General features: G+C 41.0%; 1 protein-coding gene across 1 annotated transcript in view; it reads right to left on the bottom strand.

Moving 5' to 3' along the window:
* The window catches only part of LOC148861306 (Vps51/Vps67 family (components of vesicular transport) protein), a 93,522-nt gene that overhangs the window by 23,694 nt on the left and 47,897 nt on the right, over positions 1-21,931 (bottom strand). The window contains exons 11-13 of the mRNA XM_088985665.1: positions 4,440-4,513; positions 4,211-4,277; positions 3,951-4,069 (exon numbers count right to left, since the gene is read on the bottom strand). Coding sequence (XP_088841791.1) covers positions 3,951-4,069; positions 4,211-4,277; positions 4,440-4,513 — 260 coding nt within the window. The remainder of the gene's footprint in view (positions 1-3,950; positions 4,070-4,210; positions 4,278-4,439; positions 4,514-21,931) is intronic.

The following is a 21,931-nucleotide window of genomic DNA, read 5'->3' as shown; positions in this document are numbered from 1 at the left end:
TGACAAGTTGGGGATGATTGATATCTACACCCCAACTTGAGGGGGAGTGATGTAACTCTATATTTATAACTCTATATAAATACAAAATTACTAGCATCGCCAGTTTGAGTTTTTGGTCAAAATTCTTCTCGCCTCTTGTCTCTCTCTCTCTCTTTCTCTTTCTTCTTCTTCTTCTTCTCCTCTCTCCTCTTGATCGGGATAATTCTTCTTGCCCTGGAAGCCAGCAAACCTCGATGTAATTTGTTTAAATCCTATTCTCTTTTTTGCCCTCAACTGCGAAGATATATCCTTCCTCACCATTCTATCTCCCTTAAAATCTGATCCCCCACGGTTCATATGCGAAACACGAGCAGGTTTCAAAGACGAAGAAGATGGTAGACTAGAAAAAGCATCCTTAAAACATGAGGCTTTAGAAGTCACGTGGGCAAAAGTCTGGTTTTTTACAGTGATCATTTCTTTTGGGTCACCTAATCCATTCGGCCCAATCCAACAATCCAAATGTCTCAGCCCGTCCCACCCATTTAAAGGCATCACTACCCTTTCATCTTCCTTATTAACGTTTTGAAAAAAGCAGTCCTTGTTTGAAGGCATCTGACGCTCAGAGTCCGTTCCACTTCCTTGACCTCGAGCTCCTCCCCCTCCCTCTCCTCTTCTTCCACTTGGGAGCTGGTTGGACACATCATCGTCTTCCTATGCCAATGATATTTCAGATTTCATTGATAGACTATATGTTTAAAATTTAAAATCTTACAATATTATTAAACATATTTTTAATATTTCATTAAAACAATCATAATTTTTTAAAAATGTTTTTCTAAAAGAAGCAGGAAAGAATTGGTGATTAGATAATTGGATTACTATGATATGATTCACTAAGTCACAATAAGAAAAATGGATATTACTACAGAAGAGTATTCTCAATCTAAACAAAACATATAATAACAATAAAGACAAAAGTTAAAATGGCAAATAATTGACATATATAAAGAAGAGAAGATGGCTAAAGACCCAAATGGAGACAAAGGGAAACATACCTATTACAGTCTCTTAATTTTTCTTATTTGATTTATATAGTTCTTTGCTATGGTTTTGAGCCTTAAATTTGCAATTATATTTCTTCTAATGATCTCTTGAAGGTTTATTAACTAATTCTATGTTACTAAAAAACTTTCCTGATTTTTTAGATTTTCCAGATAGCAAAATATCTCCGAAATTTCTCCAACTGTACATGGCGAACATTTCACCATGTACAGATATCGAAATTACAAACCATCAAGGGAAAGATTGAGGATGTTGTCCACAGAATTAGAACAAGGATGGGCAAAAATTCAAGGGATGCATCCGAAGCCTAATGTGATAAGTGAGCACCACTTAGGCTAAAAGGAAAATTCTATTAAACAGTTGCAAGGCCAACAACCTTGTATGAAGTAGAGTGTTCGATAGTCAAGAAACAAGATGTTATAAAATATATGTTTGCAGAAAAAAAAATGCTGAAATGGATGAGTGGAAAAACTAGAAAGGATGGGGTCAGAAATGAAGCCATTCAAAGGAATCTAGGAGTAGCTCTACTAGGTGATAAAATGAAAGAAAGTTGACTAAGATGGTTTGGTCAGATGCAGAGAAGACCATCTTATGACACCCATAAGAAGTGATCTCTTACAAGTTCATGGGGCTGGAAGAGCTAGGGGCAGACTGAATAGGTTGAAGTAACATGAAATGATTTAAACGTTCATAATTTAACAACAGATATAGCACTGAACATAATGGAATGGTGAAGCAGGATTCATATAGTTGGGACAATGCTTAGTTGATGATTCATGATGACTCCCATGGATTGCAAAGCCCACTAATTGAGTCTTTGACTTCACAAGCACCCATAGATGATTATTTCTTTGTATTCACAAGCTCCAACTGTCCATTAGCAGCAAGAATCCAAAAGATTCTGCTTGCAGTATTAAGAACTTTAATGGACAGAAAAATTTTGGCTGTCTATGTTCAGCAGCCTGTGCTGACCACAGGGCTATCCCTGCATGACACGTTAGTCCATATGAACTTCATGCAACAATAACAGTGCTGAAGGTATGCTGTATGGACTAAACATATCACATGGAAGAGGCTGTGGACAGCGAAAGTTTTCCCTTAATGGACAATGCCAAGGTGATCTCTGGGTGGTTCAATGGAAAAACTCCAAGAAACCCTGAACAGAAAGCAATATTGACAAAAAGGATGGCCTCCGATTCTATAATTCCATTACATATAATGTGTACATATTAGTATACATCTGCCTCCAGTAATGAAATGGTCAACCATCGACATATTATCCAACATGGCTGTCTCAAAAGAGAGAGCTAAATGACAAGCCTAGGAATCAGGTCATGAGGTTAAACATTTGGTTGCATAAAATTTTGAGATATGAGGACCTGGCTAAATCTGTTCTTGAATTGGTATGATGTATGAATATATAAGCACTTTTCTTTCAGTCAATTATGTTATTATAGGAAGAATACACGGGGCATATTAAATGATTGATAAATATTTAACTCCCAATCATGCAAGCATTGCATGTTTAATAGTTTAGATGCTTATTAATATCCGAGAAATATCAACAACAAAATAATGCAACAGTGAGCTATAACATCAACAGTTAAAAAATGAACTTGCAGCAGGACAATATAATGTTTTTGAAAATGTACATATCATGAGGTTAAACATTCCTGGCTGTGGATGACTGGATTTGCCGCATGTTCAATCCCAGAGTCCATATCAGCCACACGCCCTGTCTTACTAAGACTAGCTGTTCAGAGTTTTACTTTTTAATCTAGAACTAACCTGTAAAGTGGGCTTATTTTGCACATAGTGAGGCGTTTTGGGCCAAGATCTTTTCCATGCATAAAGGGTGACGAGAGGAACTTAGATGCTCATGTTGAGTTTTGAGCTAATTTTCCATGTGTAAGATTTCTTGGTCATTTAAGGAACCACAATAAACAACCCAATCAGCAAACCCACTCCCAACTGTAGAAACAAGTACTGAAACTTTTCTTAATGAAAAATAAAGGTAATTTTAATTGTTGCATCTTCTCCCTCTCCCTCTCTCTCTCTCTCTCTCTCTCTCTCTCTCTCTCTTCTGCTATTATTCTCTGCTATTCTAGAGAAAAAGCATGATGTATGGGTTGCAAGCTTGAGGCTAGCAAGGCAAATAAATACTTGAGAGGTAAATATTCTTTTTTGCCCGTACCTCTAAACATGAAAATGTTGGAATTATACAGATAACCCTCCATATCTTGTTAAATAACAAACAGCTCTGTAAAGTAAACAAACAAGACATGGAACCCTCCGATCATTAAGATTCCCTAAGATTTGTGAAACCATGTAACACCATTTGACATCCCTATGAAGTCTGTTTCCTTAGCATTTGTGTCTTTTGTGCTGACAAGATATGCTGATATTGATCTTTAACTCTTTACAAACATTAATAGCCCACAGAAAAAATCATATATCTAGAAGGTATAGCATTTTTTCAAATGGGATATAATAACATAGCTAGATAGGATTTTCTGAGGGTAGGCCTTGACACAATGGTTGGATTGCTCCATTGCGACCTGAGTGACCAGGGTTCAAATCTTGGAAACAGCTTCTCTCTGTATCTACAGGGTTAAAACTGCATATATCTGTCCCACCCCAGACCCCACATTGGTGGGAGCCTCGTGCACTGGGCTGCCCAGTTCAGAAAAAAACTTCATACTCATTTCCATGTTATAGAAATATCAAATATTCTATCTGCTCTCTGCAAGGCATGCCAATTGAATCACCATCAAATGTGCATAGATTCTTCAGTTCTGGTTCAGTGGATTTAGGTTCCCCCAATATGGCATAAATGAATTCCCTAGACAAAAAGCATTACAAAAGGAAAACGAAGCAGGGAATAATTCTAACTATTGTCAAAGAATTACCAGTAAGGCATCCATACTGCCTTGGATCACTGCTTTTTTGCCAGCTTCCAGTACAGCCTGCAGAAAACATTCTTCCTCCATTCTTCCTTTTGGTGTAATGTGGACCACAGAGAGGGCTTCTGCAAATTTACATAAATTTGTACCTCAGGACATTGAACCATTCAAAGAATAAAAACACATACAACTAATAAGATGAATATGCACTAAAATGCATCCAATAGATGCATGGACACATTGGTCTGAACAACTAGAATAATCACCTGAAACACTGTTCAGAAGATGAGAGAAGATGCTACTAACATATTGCTTGACAGCATTTTGCGCAGCCTGGAATCAAAGCTTGTTAGTATAGCACTATCAAATTTCAATTCCTGACATGAATACCCTAAATATTAAATTTTGGGTGAAAAAAAGACGCAAGATGGGAAGAGGATATGGGGCCGGTTATTCCCAGTGGCCCTTAGTAGTATAGAAATAAAAAAAGGAGACCTTTAAAGAAAAATCAGGGAGAGCAGCTTCAGGCAACACTTTATCCATTTCTGTCACATCTATCCAGATGGTTCCTGCGATCATCCAATAGGAGATATTATATTTCTAAGAAATCCGATTGGAAGGTTTCAAGAAGCTAGTTGAACATGTCATATGCTTTATAAGTTACTTTACATCTTTATAAATTACAACAAAAGAACGTTTGGGGTCTAGTTCCATCAATTTTGACATATCAGGATAAGATGTTATATACAATCAAGGGTCAAACTGCCCAGAACAAGAAAGGTCATTACCCAATACTGGTCTCAGCTATCTGGGGTCATGGGAGGGGTGGACTGGAAATGGACCTAAATTTTGGCATTTTTGCACAAAGTGGCTGCTCTTAGACTATTAAACTGCCCGGTAGAAACCTCATATATACATGAAGTAAAGATCTGATATTCTTGTGCAAACATGTATGAAGAGGGGAAGCATTAATACCACCAAGTATCAAAACAATCTTGTTGGCAACAAACATCTCATAAAGATGTTGTGACACTCTTCAACGTCTTCAATAAACCATAATGTCCTAAACTGTAGTCTATCTTTGAAACATCAGGGCAACTTTTAGAGCTTTCCAACCACTATTACTCTGCTTGTTTAGAGGTGATGAAATGGAATTGAGGAATCCCTTATGCCTACTATATTACGATTTCTACAAGAGAGAAGGGTTCTTCATATTCCAGAAATAGCCCTTTCATTCATTAAGCAAATGATGGTTACTGGGATTGTCTGTAAAGTACCCTCTGGCAACTTGATATAATTTCAGTCTTAGCCTCTAAATTTTGTGGCAAATGGACTAATCATCCAGTCCTGTGCAACTCTCCAATCAATGATCACATGTAAGTTTTCCACCAAGATAAGTTCCCTGAAACCCATAAAAACTGACAACTGAAGCCTCACATCAGTCCAGAACATGCGAGAAAGACACTCCATCAACAGTTTCACTATTCTTGTTGTTATTATTATTATTATTATACGTAAAAGGTAACAAAAATTCTCTATTATACCAAATTGGGGAAGAAACAGACACAAGAAAGCCTCTCAAATGAGTTTGGAATTGTAGGCAGTATATCCATGAAAGAAAAATAAGGGGAAAAAATCGAGTGATGGCTGTTCCTGAATAAAACTCAGATCTTAGTACTCTAGAGAGTTCACAGACCTCATCCATCTGACCTCACATAATGCCTAATATTCCAAGGCTCATTGCAACCATCTCCAAACCAACTAACTTTTTTTTGATAAATAACACATTCAATTTTATTGAATCATGAAAGAATGGGATATTTACATCATGCCAAGCATCCCAAAGATAGGAACTAAACAAACCATTAAACATTAATTCTGTTGCTGAGCACAGTTGCAATTTGTTTTATCATTTGAGAGGTAGCATCTCATGCCTCTAAGGGATGCTTGAAAAGATGTTACATTAAGTTTGTTAATAAAATTTAAGTTATTCATCATATATATATATCCTCATATGACAGTGTCTCCATCTTCATTTTTCTTCCACAACTATTACACCGCCACCTTGGAATCACCTTTTACCAATATTATTCTTTAGATCAAGTGATCTAACCAACCTAAGACCTTATAAGCCATCAATTCTGCCCCTGTGGAATCTAAAACCCCCCTATCAGGCCCAAGTAGATTGCTAGTAATGGTGCCTTGCTCATCTCTGACCATTCCGGCTATGCCTGAGGATAACCAACATACAAATATTTTTGCTGTTTTTACTAATGGATGAAATTTCTAGAGGATGGAGTTGGGTAGCAGACTCTTAGCAACAAAAGATGCAATCATAGCTCAATAGAATCCTACCAGCCCAAATTGCATACAGATATTTACTCCAAACCAACTAATATGTGTATGTCAGTCGCCCTCCACTTCCACCTCCAATTGTTGAAGAACTAAGCACCAAAGGTGATTTGAAGGGTGCCCTTTATCTCCCCCCCCCCCAACACATACACATGGAATCTCCTGATCTCCCCTTCCAAGTCCTTGAAAGGTCCCCTATCCTTAAGTGACTGAGGTTACTAGCTTCAAGAGGAACAGAAGAACCAAATAAACCCAAGAATAATTAGAGCAGCACTAAACCATATCTTAGCAAGAACAAAGAATATATGAATAAAGTGAAACATTAGATAATGATCCGATTGCTGATCAAAAAAAAAAGAAAAGAGTCAATAACCAATTATAGTTGAGTGAATCAAATAAGAGAAGAGATTTAATAAATTCAAAAGTAATATATTTAATCAAAAGAAAAGAGTGAATGACAATGGATTCTGATACCAATCTATAGATTATCTAGAAATATTCTAGATTACCATTAACTCTCTTGTACTTAGATCTGCATACACATTTCATTAGATAGGGATTACCACATTCTGAGTCACTTTCACATAATGCTATCCTAACTACAAATTCTCAATTCCCTAAATTAGATTTTTAACTAACATTTGTGTCCAGTACTTTATGAATTGACTCTACTCTTGGAGTGACTTAAACTAAGTTTACAGATTCCTGGACCCAACAATGATGAATAGAAAAGCTAACACATAAATGATCTAGATTAAATTCGACACCCCTAGTTGACAAAAGATCAAAGCAACCCTTTAAAGTATGGTAGACAGGCTTTACATACTGGAGAATTAGGTTGGTCTTGCAGTCATAGAGTCTAAGAATCAGTATAGTAAGAGTCAAGTTATTTTGTGGCACAGTCACCTTGGTCATTTGTCTTTTGAGTTGTTTAAAGTGTTGCTTCTTGAACTATTCAAGTCAGGGTCAGTGTCGGATTTTATGTGTCAAACTTGTCAGTTGAGCAAACAATGTAGAACTCATTCTCTTTTGAGAAGTAACAGATCTGAGTTTCCTTTTCATATTGTTTATTTTGAGGTTTGGGGCCCTGTTACTTTGCCGTTTAAGACCGGCTATAAATACTTTATTACACTCATTGATGACTATTCCAGGTATTCATGGGTGTATCCAATACGATCAAGAGAAGAAGTACCCAAAGTTGTAAAAGAATTCTACGAATGGTTTTTTCTCAATTTCAAACTGAGATCCAAATCATCCAATTTGACAATGCCAGAGAATATTTCCATAGTGACCTCATAGAATTTTTTGTTTCACATGGATCCCTTCACCGTAGCTCTTGTGCTCAAACACCTCAACAAAATGGTGTTGCGAAAACAAAAAATCGCTATCTTCTTGAAGTTACTCGTGGGTTACTTATACATATGGATGTCCCAAAATGGTAGCTTGAAGCTGTTCTACGTGCTACTTATCTCATCAATAGTGGTTTGTCGGTGGTTGAAGTATATGGCCCCACATCAACTTCTTTTTCCAAAAACTCCCTTGTTCCCTATTCCACTTTGTGTTTTGGGGTGTTGTTTCATCCAAAACCTGTTCCCCACTCATGGTAAACTTGATCCTCATACCATTCCTTGTGTCTTCTTAGGGTATCCCTCTTCCCAAAAGGGTTATCGATGCTTTGATCCAGTCTCCAGGAAATACTATGTTTCCATGGATGTGTCATTTTTTAAGGGTGACCCTTCTCTATTTCTCCTCAAGGGGAGTGTAGTTAAGGAGAGACATGCTCAAGTTCATCTTCCTTCTATTCCTAATCCTCCCTCATTTTGTGTTTACTTTCGTCGACACAAGAGCCAGCCAAGTTCAAGAAATGCAGAGCGTCCAGATGCTATACCACCAGTGCCATTGGACTCCCAAGGGACAGATCCTATTCAGCCAGGTACTCTTGTTCCCATTGATATGATTGATCCCATTGAGATTGATACTTTTTTTTGGTTAATCACCCATAACTTTCCCCTTTACCCTCTTTTTTCCCCAAAGTCCTGGTTGCGGGACTTGATTCCGCATCAATGCTGGAACAACCCAGCTAACACACAAACATTTAGATTGAAACCTTTTCTGTTGATGACCTAAACATTCCCATTGCTCAAAGGAAGGGTGTTAGGTCTTGTACTACTAAACACCCTATTTCCCATTTTTCCTCTTATGAGAACATCTCGCCCACTTTTTGTGCTTTCCTCTCTTCTATTGACAATTTTCCTATTCCCAAAAGTGTGGCAGAAGCCCTCTTAGTTTTTTTTAATCAATAATGGGAACCCATTAGATTAATAAAAAAATGCAGTTATAGCAGCACTCTAGAGAGAGATAAAAAGGCTTAACTCTCTCCAGAAGGACAACAAAGGAAAAATTACAGAATAACCCAAAACATTTGATCCCTTCCCACCCCTGCTTTGCCAAGGAACCAACAAAAGCATTTGTTGTTCTCTTAACCAACTAAAAATGGATTTCTAGCCCTCTAGTTAGCCACTTAATCTCCCTCCTCTCATTAGTCCACTCTTTTTCTGTAGCCAGCTTAACACCAGCTTTGCATCCCCTTCAACAACTAACTTTTGTGTATTTAGTTCCTTAGTCTGCCTTATCCCCTCCAATAGCATAGATCTCACTTTAAGAGAGTCCCCAACCCCAACGGGACCTGAATACATTGCAAGCACCCTCCCATCCTCATCTCTAAAGACCCCTCCTACTCCTGATGGACCTAGATTACCTTCACTACGACCATCAAAGTTTAGCTTTGTAAAGCCACAGGCTAGTGGTGACCACACAGGACTAACAGAAGAACGAGCATGAGTAGAATTTGCCACCTCCATCCAGCTATTCAGCAACATGTTTGTAGAAAAATCAACAAACAAGTCCAAGGATTTAAGCCAGTGCACCACCCTAACTGTTATTACTTTAGAAAAAGTTTTGGCATTCCTTTCCTCCCATAGGGTCTAGCAAATAGCAGCCCTCACAAATGTCCACATAATTCTTCCCTTTTTGTTTGGCCATCGAAGGAACGAAGGGCTAGACAAGCTTTGAATATTTGGCGGTGGAGTCCATCTACAACCAAATAAAGAGAGAAACCAATCCCAAAGATCAGTAGCAAAGGGGCAAGAAATTAATAAGTGGTAGGAGTTTTCACCATTAGCCTTGCAAAGAATGCGTCAATTAGGAGACAAGCACCAAAACGGCCTTTTTCTTTGAAGTAAGTCACAAGTTCCTGAATGGATAGATGTAATGAAAGAGGAAACCAATGCCTTACACAAAAACAACACATTGGAATTGGAAGATCTTCCTAAAGGAAAAGAACCAGTAGGATGTAAGTGGGTTTTGACAGTAAAGCATAGAGCTGATGGTACAATAGAAAGTTTGTTTAGGATTAAAAATATATAATATATATGATGGGCCAGATTTGACAGCTGGACATAAATTTAAAATTTAAATTATTCTAGTTATGGGGGGAGTTAAGCAACCACCCCACGTACGAAGAGTGGGAAGGTTGCTCTAACCTCCCAACCAATAACTACCTCCTCCATATAAGGGAGAGAGGAGAGGAAAAAGGGGCGGCAGATGAAAAAAAAAGGGAAGAGATAGAGAAAAGAGAAGAGAAAGAGAAAAAGGAGAGGAGAGAGAAAATAGAGGGAACTTGTAGTTCTGCTGATTGAAGTGGTTAAGGATAAGTGTACATAGGTACATGTCTTATTTTTCTTTTATCTCTTGTCTTCTATCCCTTTAAATTTTATTTACTTTCAATCCTTATCTTATCCTCTCTCTAGAGTTCTGTTGGAACTCAAAATCTCATCTCAATTTATAATATCCGGTGGATTCTATGTGATAAAACAGATAAAAAAAAGAGACTAATACTTGGGAACCATTGTTATGTTTGGTGGATCCTATCCACCTCAATAGAACTTTCAATGGATTAATTCATTGTTATAATGGATAAAAAAGTCAATTGGCAAATCTCTGGGTCCCACTATCAGTGGATTTTATTCATTTAAAAAGGGGACAAATGTATTACTGTTGCAGCCTATATTGCCATTTGTATATGGTAAACCTTTGGGGCCCACTGTCAGTGGGTCTTATCCACCATTAAAACAGGCTGACTAGTGGGCCATATCCAATGTCACAACAGATGCCACCTATCTGATTTGGTCGGTCCTACCCACTGTAAAATTTAATCATCTTTGGGGATAATTCAGTGGCTCTTATCCACCATTAAAACAGGCTGACTAGTGGGCCGTATCCAATGTCACAACAGATGCCACCAATCTGATTTGGTGGGTCCTAGCCATTGTAAAATTTAATCATCTTTTGATCATAACTCACAAAAAAAAAAAAAAAACAGAACTAGGGTTTCCCTATTCAGGATGAATAAGTATGCACAGTGTTTGCTAACCCCTTAATTATATTCCTTAGAGGAAATACCCTTTGACTTTGATTTTATGTGAAAGAGTTACTTTGTAAGGGTTAAACCCAATAGTAGGTATAAACAGTCCCATCACCTTGGACTCTTAGTGGGTTATACCCATGAGCGGGCTCCACAATTAGTAAATAGGTCATGGGACCCACACACCATCGGACACTTATGTATTTTAAACTTACATATCTTAATAGTGAGTCCCGTTAATCAGTAAAAAGTGGAACCCAGCATGGCCCACTTTAATATTTTGACAGTAAGGCCCACTAATAAATGGGACCCACTACACTAATTTGATAGTGGACATGACCCACTTTGATATTTTTAATTTAATTATTTTAACAATGGGCCCCACTAATGGATGGGACTATGATGACTTGATAGTAGGTATGGCCCACCTTAATGTTTTAAACTTGAATATTTTAATAGTGGGACTCACCCACTGGGTGAGTCCCACTATGATGACTTGATAGTGGGCATGGCCCACTTTGACATTTTAGACTTGAATATTTTAACAGTGGGCCCCCACAAATAAATGGGACCCACTATACTAATCCAATAGTGGGCATGACTCACTTTTATAATTTAAATTTAATTATTTTAATAGTGAGCCCTATTGATAGGTGGGACCACTATGATGACTTGATAGTGAGTGTGGCCCACCTTAATGTTTTAAACTTTAATATTTTAACAGTAGGCCCGCTGACAAGGGGGACCCACTTTGTTGATTTGAATGTGAGTGTAGCTCACTTGAATATTTTAAACTTAAAAAAAAAATTAACATACGGTTCTACTGATAAGTGGGACCCATTATGCTAATTTGGTGGTGGAAGGTTCTAAATATTATTCAAATTTAATCATTAAATTCTGCACTTCTAACAATAAATGGGGTCCACGAAATCAATATAATTGATATTTGTTATGATAGTAGATATGGCCCATTAATTACCTTGTTTTAATGGTGGATAAGGGCCACTGGACTAGCCCAAAGATGATTAAATTAATTAGTGGGCAGGACCCACTAAATCAGAATAAGTGATACCTGTTGTAAACAGTGGGTATGGCCCACAATTTAGCTTGTTTTAATGGTGGATAGGAGCCACCAAATTATCCCAAATTAAATCAATTAAGATAAGTGATGTCTGCTGTAACAGTGGGTATGGCCCACTAATCAACCTATTTAACTGGTGGATAAGAGCCACCGAATTATCCCCAAAGATGATTAAATTTTACAGTGGATAGGACCCACCAAATCAGATAGGTGGCATCAGTTGTGACATTGGATATAGCCCACTAGTCATCCTGTTTTAATGGTGGATAAGAGCCACCAACTTATCCCAAATTAAATCAATTAAGATAAGTGGTGTCTGCTGTAACAGTGGGTATGGCCCACTAACCAGCCTATTTAACTGGTGGATAAGAGCCACCGAATTATCCCCAAAGATGATTAAATTTTACAGTGGGTAGGACCCACCAAATCAGATAGGTGGCATCTGTTGTGACATTGGATATGGTCCACTAGTCAACCAGTTTTAATGGTGGATAAGACCCACTGTCAGTGGGTCTCAGAGGTTTGCCATTTACAAATGGCAATATAGGCTACAACAGTAATACATTTGTCCCCTTTTTAAATGGATAAAATCCACTGAAAGGGGGACCCAGAGATTTGTCAACTGATTTTTTTTATCCATTATAACATTGAATTAAACTATTGAAAGTTCTTTTGAGGTGGATAGGATCCACTGAACATAACAATAGTTCCCAAGTATTAGTCTCTTTTATTTATCTATTTTATCACATAGAATCCACTAGATATTATAAATTGAGATGAGATTTTGAGTTCTAACAGAACTATAGAGAGAGAGAAAGGGAGAGGATAAGATAAGGATTGAAAGTAAATAAAATTTAAAGGGATAGAACACAAGAGATGAAAGAAAAATAAGATTTGTACCTGTGTACACTTATCCTTAACCACTTCAAGTTCCCTCCTCTATTTACTCTCTTCCTCTCTCTTCTCTCCTTTTTCTCTTTCTCTTCTCTATTTTCTCTATCTCTTCCCTTTTTTTCATCTGCCGCTCCTTTTTCCTCTCCTCTCTCCCTTATATAGAGGAGGTAGTTATGGGTAGGGAGGCTAGAGCAACCTCCCCACTCTTCATACGTGAGGTGGTTGCTTAACTCTCCCCATAACTAGAACAATTTAAAATTTAAATATATGTCCAGCTATCAAATCTGGCCCATCATATATATTATATATTTTTAATCCTAAACAAAGATATAAAGCTTGGTTAGTAGCAAAAGGATTTACTCAGGTGTATGGAGTAGACCATGTAGAAACATTTGCTCCGGTAGCAAAGATGAACTCTATCAGGGTCCTTTTCTCCCTTGCTGCTAATTTTGAATGGGAGTTTCACCAGTAGGATATAAAAAATGCATTCCTTAATGGTGATATTGAAGAAGAGGTGTACATGGTACAAACTCCTAACTTCCATGCTTAAGGCAGTGAACAAAAGGTGTGCAAACTGAAGAAGTCCTTGTATGGCCCAAAGCAATCACCAAGAGCCTAGTTTAGCAGGTTTCATAGCAATTCGACAGATTGGCTACAAGCAATGCCAATCTGATCACACCCTGTTTGTGAAGATTATGCACTTTCTTATGCATCTTAGACCCGACTATGAGTTGATAAGATCCAGCATACTCAGTAGGGAAAATGTGCTTGACTTGGACACCGTATTGGGTGAACTATTAAGGGAGGAGACTAGTGTTAGACAGTGTATGCCCTTAGCTCCAATAAGAATGATGTACATTATGACATTTAATGTAAATGAATAAAGTACATATTTGATTCATGTTATTATGGTGTGTTTCTGTGTAATACCCTTAAACTGGACACATATGAGACTCGTGTTAGTTTAGAATCTTCACAGCCGTTGGATAGACCTGGGGAGATTTATCCTGCCAAGGCTGACATTGATGTGCCGCCAAGTTGGTTGGGTGGCTTGTCTCAGCTGCCAGGGTTACCTGAGGTACATGCAGTGTGGGTTTTCTTGAGACCCTGAACCGGACCAGAATTCCAGTATTGCCCTGGACCTTGGAGATAGATGGGCAAAACTGGAATGTTACACCTAACCCCTAGACTCGATTATGATATTGCACTAGGTGTCGGATTGGGCTGTCTTTGATATGCCAACCAGTGAGATCCTTAGAGGGGGTCAAAACCTGGGTATGTTGGGACAGAGCGAGAGTTCATTTGAGTGGGTGATCATAGTGACAGGATCAACCCCTTTGTCGAACAAAGTGAATGATTGGGGATGCACTCTCTCTGATGGAAACCAAAACTGCCGACAGTCGATTTCAACCGTTGAAATTTGTTTTTGCAAAATATATTTATATAGAGATATACATATATATATGTATATGTATATATATATATATATATATATATATATATATATATATCAAAATGTTTGCAAAAGGTTTTAATTCCTAGGATCCATGTGAGTAGAGTGTGGTGCAACACTGTATCTTGCAGCTGAGGGAGAGGTCATCTCTTGTCGGGCAGTCTTTGATCATTATGGGCTGAGAGGTTAAGTGTAAGACCATTGAGGGTAATACCTGATGGGCTAATCTTGCATCTCTGCCCACAGTCCCTGGGTTTTTATAAGGTGGCTTGACCCAGGGGCCATTTAGTGTAAATGTTGGGCCCATTAAGAGCCCATGGTGATGAACTCAGGGGTTCACTGTCTCCTACAGTGAATTCGGCCAGGCCTTGTAACAGAGGCAGGGCTGAACCCATGTTGTTGATGTGTAGATCAATGTTTAGGTTCCACGCCATACAAGGATGACCAACTGGGCAGCAAATTGGAGGATAAGTGAGCACATAGACTTAATGGGCCTAAAGCCCAATTCGAATTGGCTTAATGAGATTAATTAAATAGGGGTGGTTCTGGGATTTAGATCAGCAGATAGGATAAGGGATTATCCCTATCCACTCAGAGAGTCCAGATCCAAATAAAGATTTGGATCAAGAAACTCCTAATCAGATTAGGAGGGCTGATCTTTATCTATAGATAAGATAAGGGATTATCCTTATCTCTTAAAGAGAGTCCAGATCCAAATACAAGATTTGGATTAGGAAACTCCTAATGGGATTAGGAGAACCTCTCTTTAAGGCTATAAATAGAGGAGCAAGGAGAACCTCTAGTTCATCCATCAATCTATTGATTTAAGAGAGAAGACAACATACAGTTTAACTGCTTTTATCTTCTGCTCTTGCTCTCTCCTGCTATTGCCGCCAAACCTGTTCGATCTCCACTGTGGGAGCAATCAAGAAGGGTTCTTGATATTACCTTTTGGCAAAAAAGGTAATCTGAAGTCGTGCTCACTTGCCCTCCATCAGATTCTTGCTGAAGAATCAAGTTCTTGCTGAAGAGCCATCCTGCTGATTCTGCTTCATCCTGCACCGTGTCATCTTCGATGGAAGCAGTCTTTGGATCTTTCCTTGGGCGTGAACACCTTCATTGGAGGTTATTGTTACTTCGTATCAGGTATAACCTCCACTCCCTTTTGGTTTCAGATCTGGTCTGGTTTAGGTTCAAGATTGATCCTTGAAAATGCAGTTTTCTAAAATAGGGAATGTGATTCCCACACGGGAGAGAAAGAAACTTTTGAAATTTCACCCAACCTTCCTACAGGGTTCGGTCATCCATATGATGGATCTCTCATCCCTTCAACTAGACTATACATACAGTCCTCCCTTGACAGCAAGAAAGAACATGGACATGATACAGTTTTTCTAGCCACCAAGCCAAAGGGCAAAAAGGACTTTTCCAAGATGTAGTGCTATGAGTGCAAGGAGTTTGGACATGTGGCCTCTCACTGTAAGAAAATGAATTTTTGTACCTATTGCAAACAACAGGGTCACATCGTTACTGAATGCCCCACCCGACCTCCCAAGAAGGGTCAATACAAGGCACTTTAGACAATTACAGAGTCTTCATTTAAAATTATTGTCTCCTCCAACTCAAACTCAAAGGGGGAGCCTTCTAGTACTCAGACTGAGGATAAGATACGACAAGTTGTGTCTTTAGCTATTTCATCTGCCTTCTCTGCAATTGGCCTGTCTGTTAGTCTTCTACCACTTGCTCCTCTCCTAGCCATATGCGGAATATAGATTCTAGAGCCTCAAATCATATGACTAGGGCCTCCTTTGGTCAGACTCCTAAGTCCTACTCTTCTAATAACCAGATTATTACTGCTAGTGGTGAGTCATTAAAAATTGCTTGTTGTGATGATTTATTTCTTTCTACCTCTCAATCATCTTCCTTTCATCTCCCAAAAACCTACTTTATTCCTTAGTTAACTACCAATCTTATTTTTGTGGGTCAACTTGTTGATGATGGTAACTTGGTTCTATTTTCTCATGATGGTTGTGTTATATGTTAGACAGTCTTGTATGCCCTTAGCTTCAATTGGTTTTGATGTACTTTTGTTATTTAGTGGAAATAAATTAAAGTGCATGTTTGATTCATGTTATTTGGTATAATTCTGTGTAAGACCCTAAAACTGGACACTTATAGAAACTTGTGTTAGTTTTAAATGTTCACAGCCATTGGATAAGTCTGGGGAGCTTTATCCTACCAAGGCTGATACTGATGTGCCACCAAGTGTTGGGATGGCTTGTTTCGGCCATCAGGGTAAGACCCAAGGCACATGCAGTATGGGATTGCTTGAACCCTTGAATTGGACCTGATTTCCAGTATTGCCCTAGACCTTGGAGACAGATGAGCAAAATTGGAAAGTTACACCTGACCCCTAGACTCGATTATGACACATCACTAGGTGTCGGATCGGGTTGTCTTTGATGTGTCAATCAGTGAGATCCTTAGTGGGGGTCAAAACCTGGACATGTTGGAGCAGTCTGAGAATTCATTTGAGTGAGTGGTCATAGTGACAGGATCAGCCCCTTTGTCGGACAATGGTAATGATCGGGAATGCACTCTCTCTGATAGAAACCAAACTGCCGGCAGTTGATTTCAATCGTTGGAATTTTGTTTTGCAAAATTAATATATATATATATATATATATATATATATATATATATATATATATATATATATATATATATACATGTATATGTACGGTTTCAAAAGATTTGCAAAAGGTTTTAATTCCCGGGATCCATGTGAATGGAGAGTGCAGCACTGTTCCTTGCAGCCGAGAGAGAGGTCTTCTCTTGTCGGGCAGTGCTTGATCATTAAGGGCTGAGAGGTTAAGTGTAAGACCATTTAGGATAATACCTGATGTGCTAATCTGTTGAGGGCCCGAGAATAGGATCTCGTCACGGGTCGGTCCACGGGGAAAACCTCCTGTTTTCCCTTGTTCCTTCCTGCTCGCGATGAACCTATCTTGACACCTTCGGTGATTTGTCCAAGAGATCACCAACTCTCCTAACTCACTCTTGACTGAATAATTTGATATCTCATTCAATAATGGGGTCTCCTTAAATAGGAGATTACAAGAGTCCTAATCAAAGGGAGTCTCCTTGTTGAATAGGGAGACTTCCAGTTTTATCTTGCTAAGGATAAGATAAGCTAATCCTAATCTGATAAGCTACTAACAAGATAAGATAAGCTAAGCTAATCCTAATCTGATAAGCTATTAACAAGATAAGATAAGAGATAAGAACAATAAGATAAGAACAAGCAAAATGAGGTAATCTAATCTAGATAAGGCTGTTGTTGCCGAACTGGGTAGGATGAGCATCACTGAATCCTTGCTGCTGCTGGCGGTGGGCCCGGGGCCTATTGCTGCCGGCGGCGATGGTACGTCTTCCCGAGGAAGGCGTCCATAACATTACTCCCCTCCTGGACTACGAGCTTGTCCTCAAGCTCGAAAGCTGGATATGTGGCTTGGAACTCTGCCAATGGGATCCATGTGGATTCTGTTGGTGGTAGATCACACCATTCCACCAAGACTTCAAGGATTCCACGATTAAAACGAGAGCGGGTGACAGTTTTAGGCTAGGGAACCAGTTTGCCATCTTTCAAGGGTGGCAGGGAGGGAACTTGGTCCGGGGGAACACCCGTAAATGATTTCAGCAAGGAGATGTGGAAGACATCATGAATTCGGCTAGTCTCTGGCAATTCCAGCTGGTAGGCCACACTGCCAATCCGTCGCAGAACCTTGTAGGGCCCATAGTACTTAGGGGCCAGCTTCGGGGCAGCCTTGTGGCGCAAGGAGCGCTGCCGGTAGGGCTGGAGCTTCAACCAAACAAATTGTCCTGGATCGAACGACAGTTCCCGGTGGTGCTTATCATAGTGGAGCTTCATGCGGAGCTGGGCCTGCTGTAAGCGAATGCGGACGTCGGCGAGGAGGGCGTCGTGGTCCTGTAAGGAGTGATCGATTGCGTCCAAGCGAGTAGATCCAGGCTCGTAGGACAGCAAGCGGGGAGGATCCCTGCCATAAACAACGCGAAAGGGAGTCATGTCGAGGGAGGAATGGTAGGCTGTGTTGTAGTAGTACTCGGCCCAAGGAAGCCATTCCATCCACCGTCGAGGTTGATCGCCTACGAAACAACGGAGATACATCTCGATAGTGCGGTTAACCACTTCCGTTTAACCGTCGGTTTGTGGCCGGTAAGCTGATGAGTAGGCCAGGGTGGTGCCGTGTAGTCGAAATAACTCTTTCCAGAAGGCAGTAGTGAAGACCGGGTCTCTATCGCTGACGATGGATTCCGGCAACCCATGTAAGCGAAAGATATGTGTAAAGAAGGCGAGGGAAACCGAAGTGGCACTGTACGGGTGTGATAGAGGAATGAAGTGCGCGTATTTAGAGAAGCGGTCGACTACCACAAAGAGAACTGATTTGCCCCCTACCTTGGGAAGTCCCTCAATGAAGTCCATGGAGATGTCGGCCCAGATCTACGATGGGATGGAAAGGGGCTGAAGGAGGCCTGTCGGGTGTAGGTTTTCCCATTTGTGTTGTTGGCATGTGGAGCAATTCTGGACAAAATCTCGAATAGAAGTCTTCATACCTCGCCAATGGAAATCAGACCGGACACGGTATAGTGTTTTTTGAATGCCCTCGTGGGTGGAGTTATGGATGCTAGTGATGATGGTGGGAATCAACGGGCAGTCTGCTGGAAGATGGACTCGTCCCTTATACAGTACCAACCCATCGTGAAGTGACCAATCGGGGTCGGCCGTGTTGTTCTGGATCTTCTGCAGTAAGAGCAACCATTCTGGGGACTGTGGTGCTGCCTTCTTAATGTCGTCAAACAGAGAGATCTGAGGTTGGGAAATGCTACATAGAACCATCACGTCTTCTTCTCGCCTAGACAAGGCATCAGCTGGGCGATTAGAGGATCCCGCCTTATATTCCACCCGGAAGTCAAACCCGAGCAGTTTGCTAACCCAATGCTGCTGAGGTGAAGTGGTGAGACGCTGCTCTAACAGGTATTTGAGGCTGTAATGATCAGTTTTGACGATGAATGACCGCCCCCACAAATACGGCCTCCAGTGCTGGATGGCTCGGGCAAGGCCGATTAGTTCGCGCTCATAGGCTGGAAGCTTCAGATGCCGGTCAGCCAATCTGCGGCCGAAGAAAGCGATCGGGTGCCCTTGCTGCTGTAGTACGGCCCCGATACCCACTCCAGAAGCATCGCACTCGACTGTAAATTCGAGGGTGAAATTAGGTAATTGCAGGACAGGGGTTGAAGACAGTGCATTTCACAGTGACAGAAAAGCTTCATCAGCTGCATCGTCCCACCGGAAGGAGTTTCTTTTCAACAGGTTGGTTAACGGGGCTGCCAACACTCCATAGTTCTGTACAAATTTGCAGTAGTAACCCGTTAAACCGAGGAACCCGCGTAAGGCCTTGGCGGACTAAGGTTTGGGCCATTCTGTTATAGCTTGAATCTTGGAACTATCAACTGTTACACCCTGCCCATGGATGATGTGGCCCAGGTAAAGAACCTGTCGCTTCCTGAAGGAGCACTTGGACCGTTTCAGGAATAAGCTGTGTTGGCGTAGGAGTACGAAAACGGTCCTCAGATGGTGGACATGCTCTACCCATGATTTGCTGTAAACGAGGATATCATCAAAGAAAACTAAAACAAATTTGCACAGATGGGGCTGGAATACCTCGTTCATTAGTGACTGAAATGTAGATGGTGCATTGGAGAGTCCGAATGGCATGACTAAAAATTCGAAGTGGCCATGGTGTGTGCGAAAAGCAGTCTTCTTCACGTCACCGGGAGCCATGCGAACTTGGAAATATCCGGACCTGAGGTCCAACTTAGAGAAATACTGGGCACCATGCAACTCGTCCAGTAGTTCGTCAACAACGGGAATAGGGAACTTATCTTTGATCGTCCGGTCATTGAGTTCTCTATAGTCAACACAAAACCTCCACATTCCATCGTGCTTCGCCACCAACAGAACCGGCGAAGAGAAGGGGGAGTTACTTTTGCGTATGATCCCTTGGTTCAGCATCGTTGTACATTGTTTTTCTATCTCATCCTTCTGTAAGTGAGGGTAGCGATAAGGTCTGACAATGACTGGTGCTGAACCCGCCACCAAAGGAATACGATGGTCGCAAGCTCGGGAAGGGGGAAGGCCCTTCGGTTCTTGGAACAGATCTGAAAACTCGGCGAGAAGTTTTTCCATGGCTGCCGGTTCTGTCTATAGTGCATGAACCTGCTGTGTCTTTTCTTTAACCCTGCAACCGTGCCATGAAACTTGCTTGCCATTTAGGTGGAAGGTCATGGTGAGTGCGCTGAAGTCCCACAAAATCGAGCCTAGGGTAATTAACCATTTGACCCCAAGAACAATATCGAACCCATCCAATGAGAGTACAAATAAATCAACAAGAATTAGTTCAGAATTGACCTGTACTGGAACGTCCTTACAAATCCCTGGACTGTGAACTTTTTCACCATTTGCGACGGCTACCTGTAGTCGCGGCCGGAAATCCATTGGTAGTTTTAACTGCAAGGCTGCATGTTCACTTATGAAGTTGTGTGTGCTCCCTGAATCGACGAGAATGCGCACCGGCTGACCTGCGATCTGTGCCTGTAACTGCATGGTCTGAGAGGTTTTAATACCGGTGATCGCATGGAGAGAGATCTCTGGTTCGAATGTGACGGGTTTCCCTTCCTCCTCCTCTTGCTCATCTATGAGAAGGCAAAAAAGCCTCTTGCATCTATGTCCTGCCGAGTAGAGGTCATCACAGTTGAAACATTGACCTCTCGCTCGGCGCTCTGCCATTTATGCCCTGGTCAAGCGCTTGATGGGAGGAGTGACCATGTTACTGCCTGTACTTGTCACTGCTCTAGAGGTGGTGGTCGTGGGAGGCTTCATTTCTCGGCTGGTAGAATAAGAGGGGGTCGTTGCTGCTGGTCTTGGGGGAACCCACGAGTTCGGTGGACAACCCACATTAAAAATTCCGCGGCTGAGCTGCAGCTTGCGCTGAAATGCGCGGGCTAAGTTCATGGCTGTGACCAAATTTGGGGGATTCTGCATCTCGACATCCACTCGCAGGGGTTCTGCTAACCCTGCTGTGAACATATCGACTTGCTGGTCTGGTCGCACGGAGGATGCCCTCGCGAGGAGGGTTTGGAACTGTCGCTGGTATTCAGCAACTGTTTCGGTCTGTTTAAGGTTAATTTTAGCTCGCCCAGTGGGTTGCTGGTCAATGGGGGTCCGAACCGAAGAAGGCAATAGGATTTAAACTGGGGCCAACTGAGCCCGGGTTCTTCTTGCTCTAACTGATAAAACCAAAGTTGTGCTTCTTCTGTTAAATGAAAGGCGGCTAGGCTTACCTTGTCCTGGTCATTTGTCCGTTGATTCCGAAAGAACTGCTCGCAGCGATACAGCCAGCCTAGGGGGTCTCCGTTGCCATTGTACGATGGGAACTCCAGCCTGCTGTACTTGGGGATGATGGTTGCTCCATGGCCGACAGACTGCTGTTCACCGGAAGACTCTTGCAGATCTGGCCGGCGGTCGTTAACTGCTGTCCCTCCGCCAGAGTTCCTTTCCCTGCTAGAAAGAAACATCTCCATTAGTCGTTGCAGTTCTCGCACTTCACCTTTGATCTCACGAACTTCGGAGCTGGTCTCCACGAGTTGGTGCTCGAGGTCGTGGACCCTGGAAGGTAGCTGCTCCAGATCTCCCATGACGCCTT

The sequence above is a fragment of the Nelumbo lutea genome, chromosome 4 (assembly GCF_056320005.1).
Source record: "Nelumbo lutea isolate HS-2025 chromosome 4, American lotus-T2T, whole genome shotgun sequence".
NCBI lineage: Eukaryota > Viridiplantae > Streptophyta > Magnoliopsida > Proteales > Nelumbonaceae > Nelumbo > Nelumbo lutea.
The sequence above is the reverse complement of the archived record's forward strand: the minus strand, read 5'-3'. Positions and strand labels throughout refer to the sequence as shown.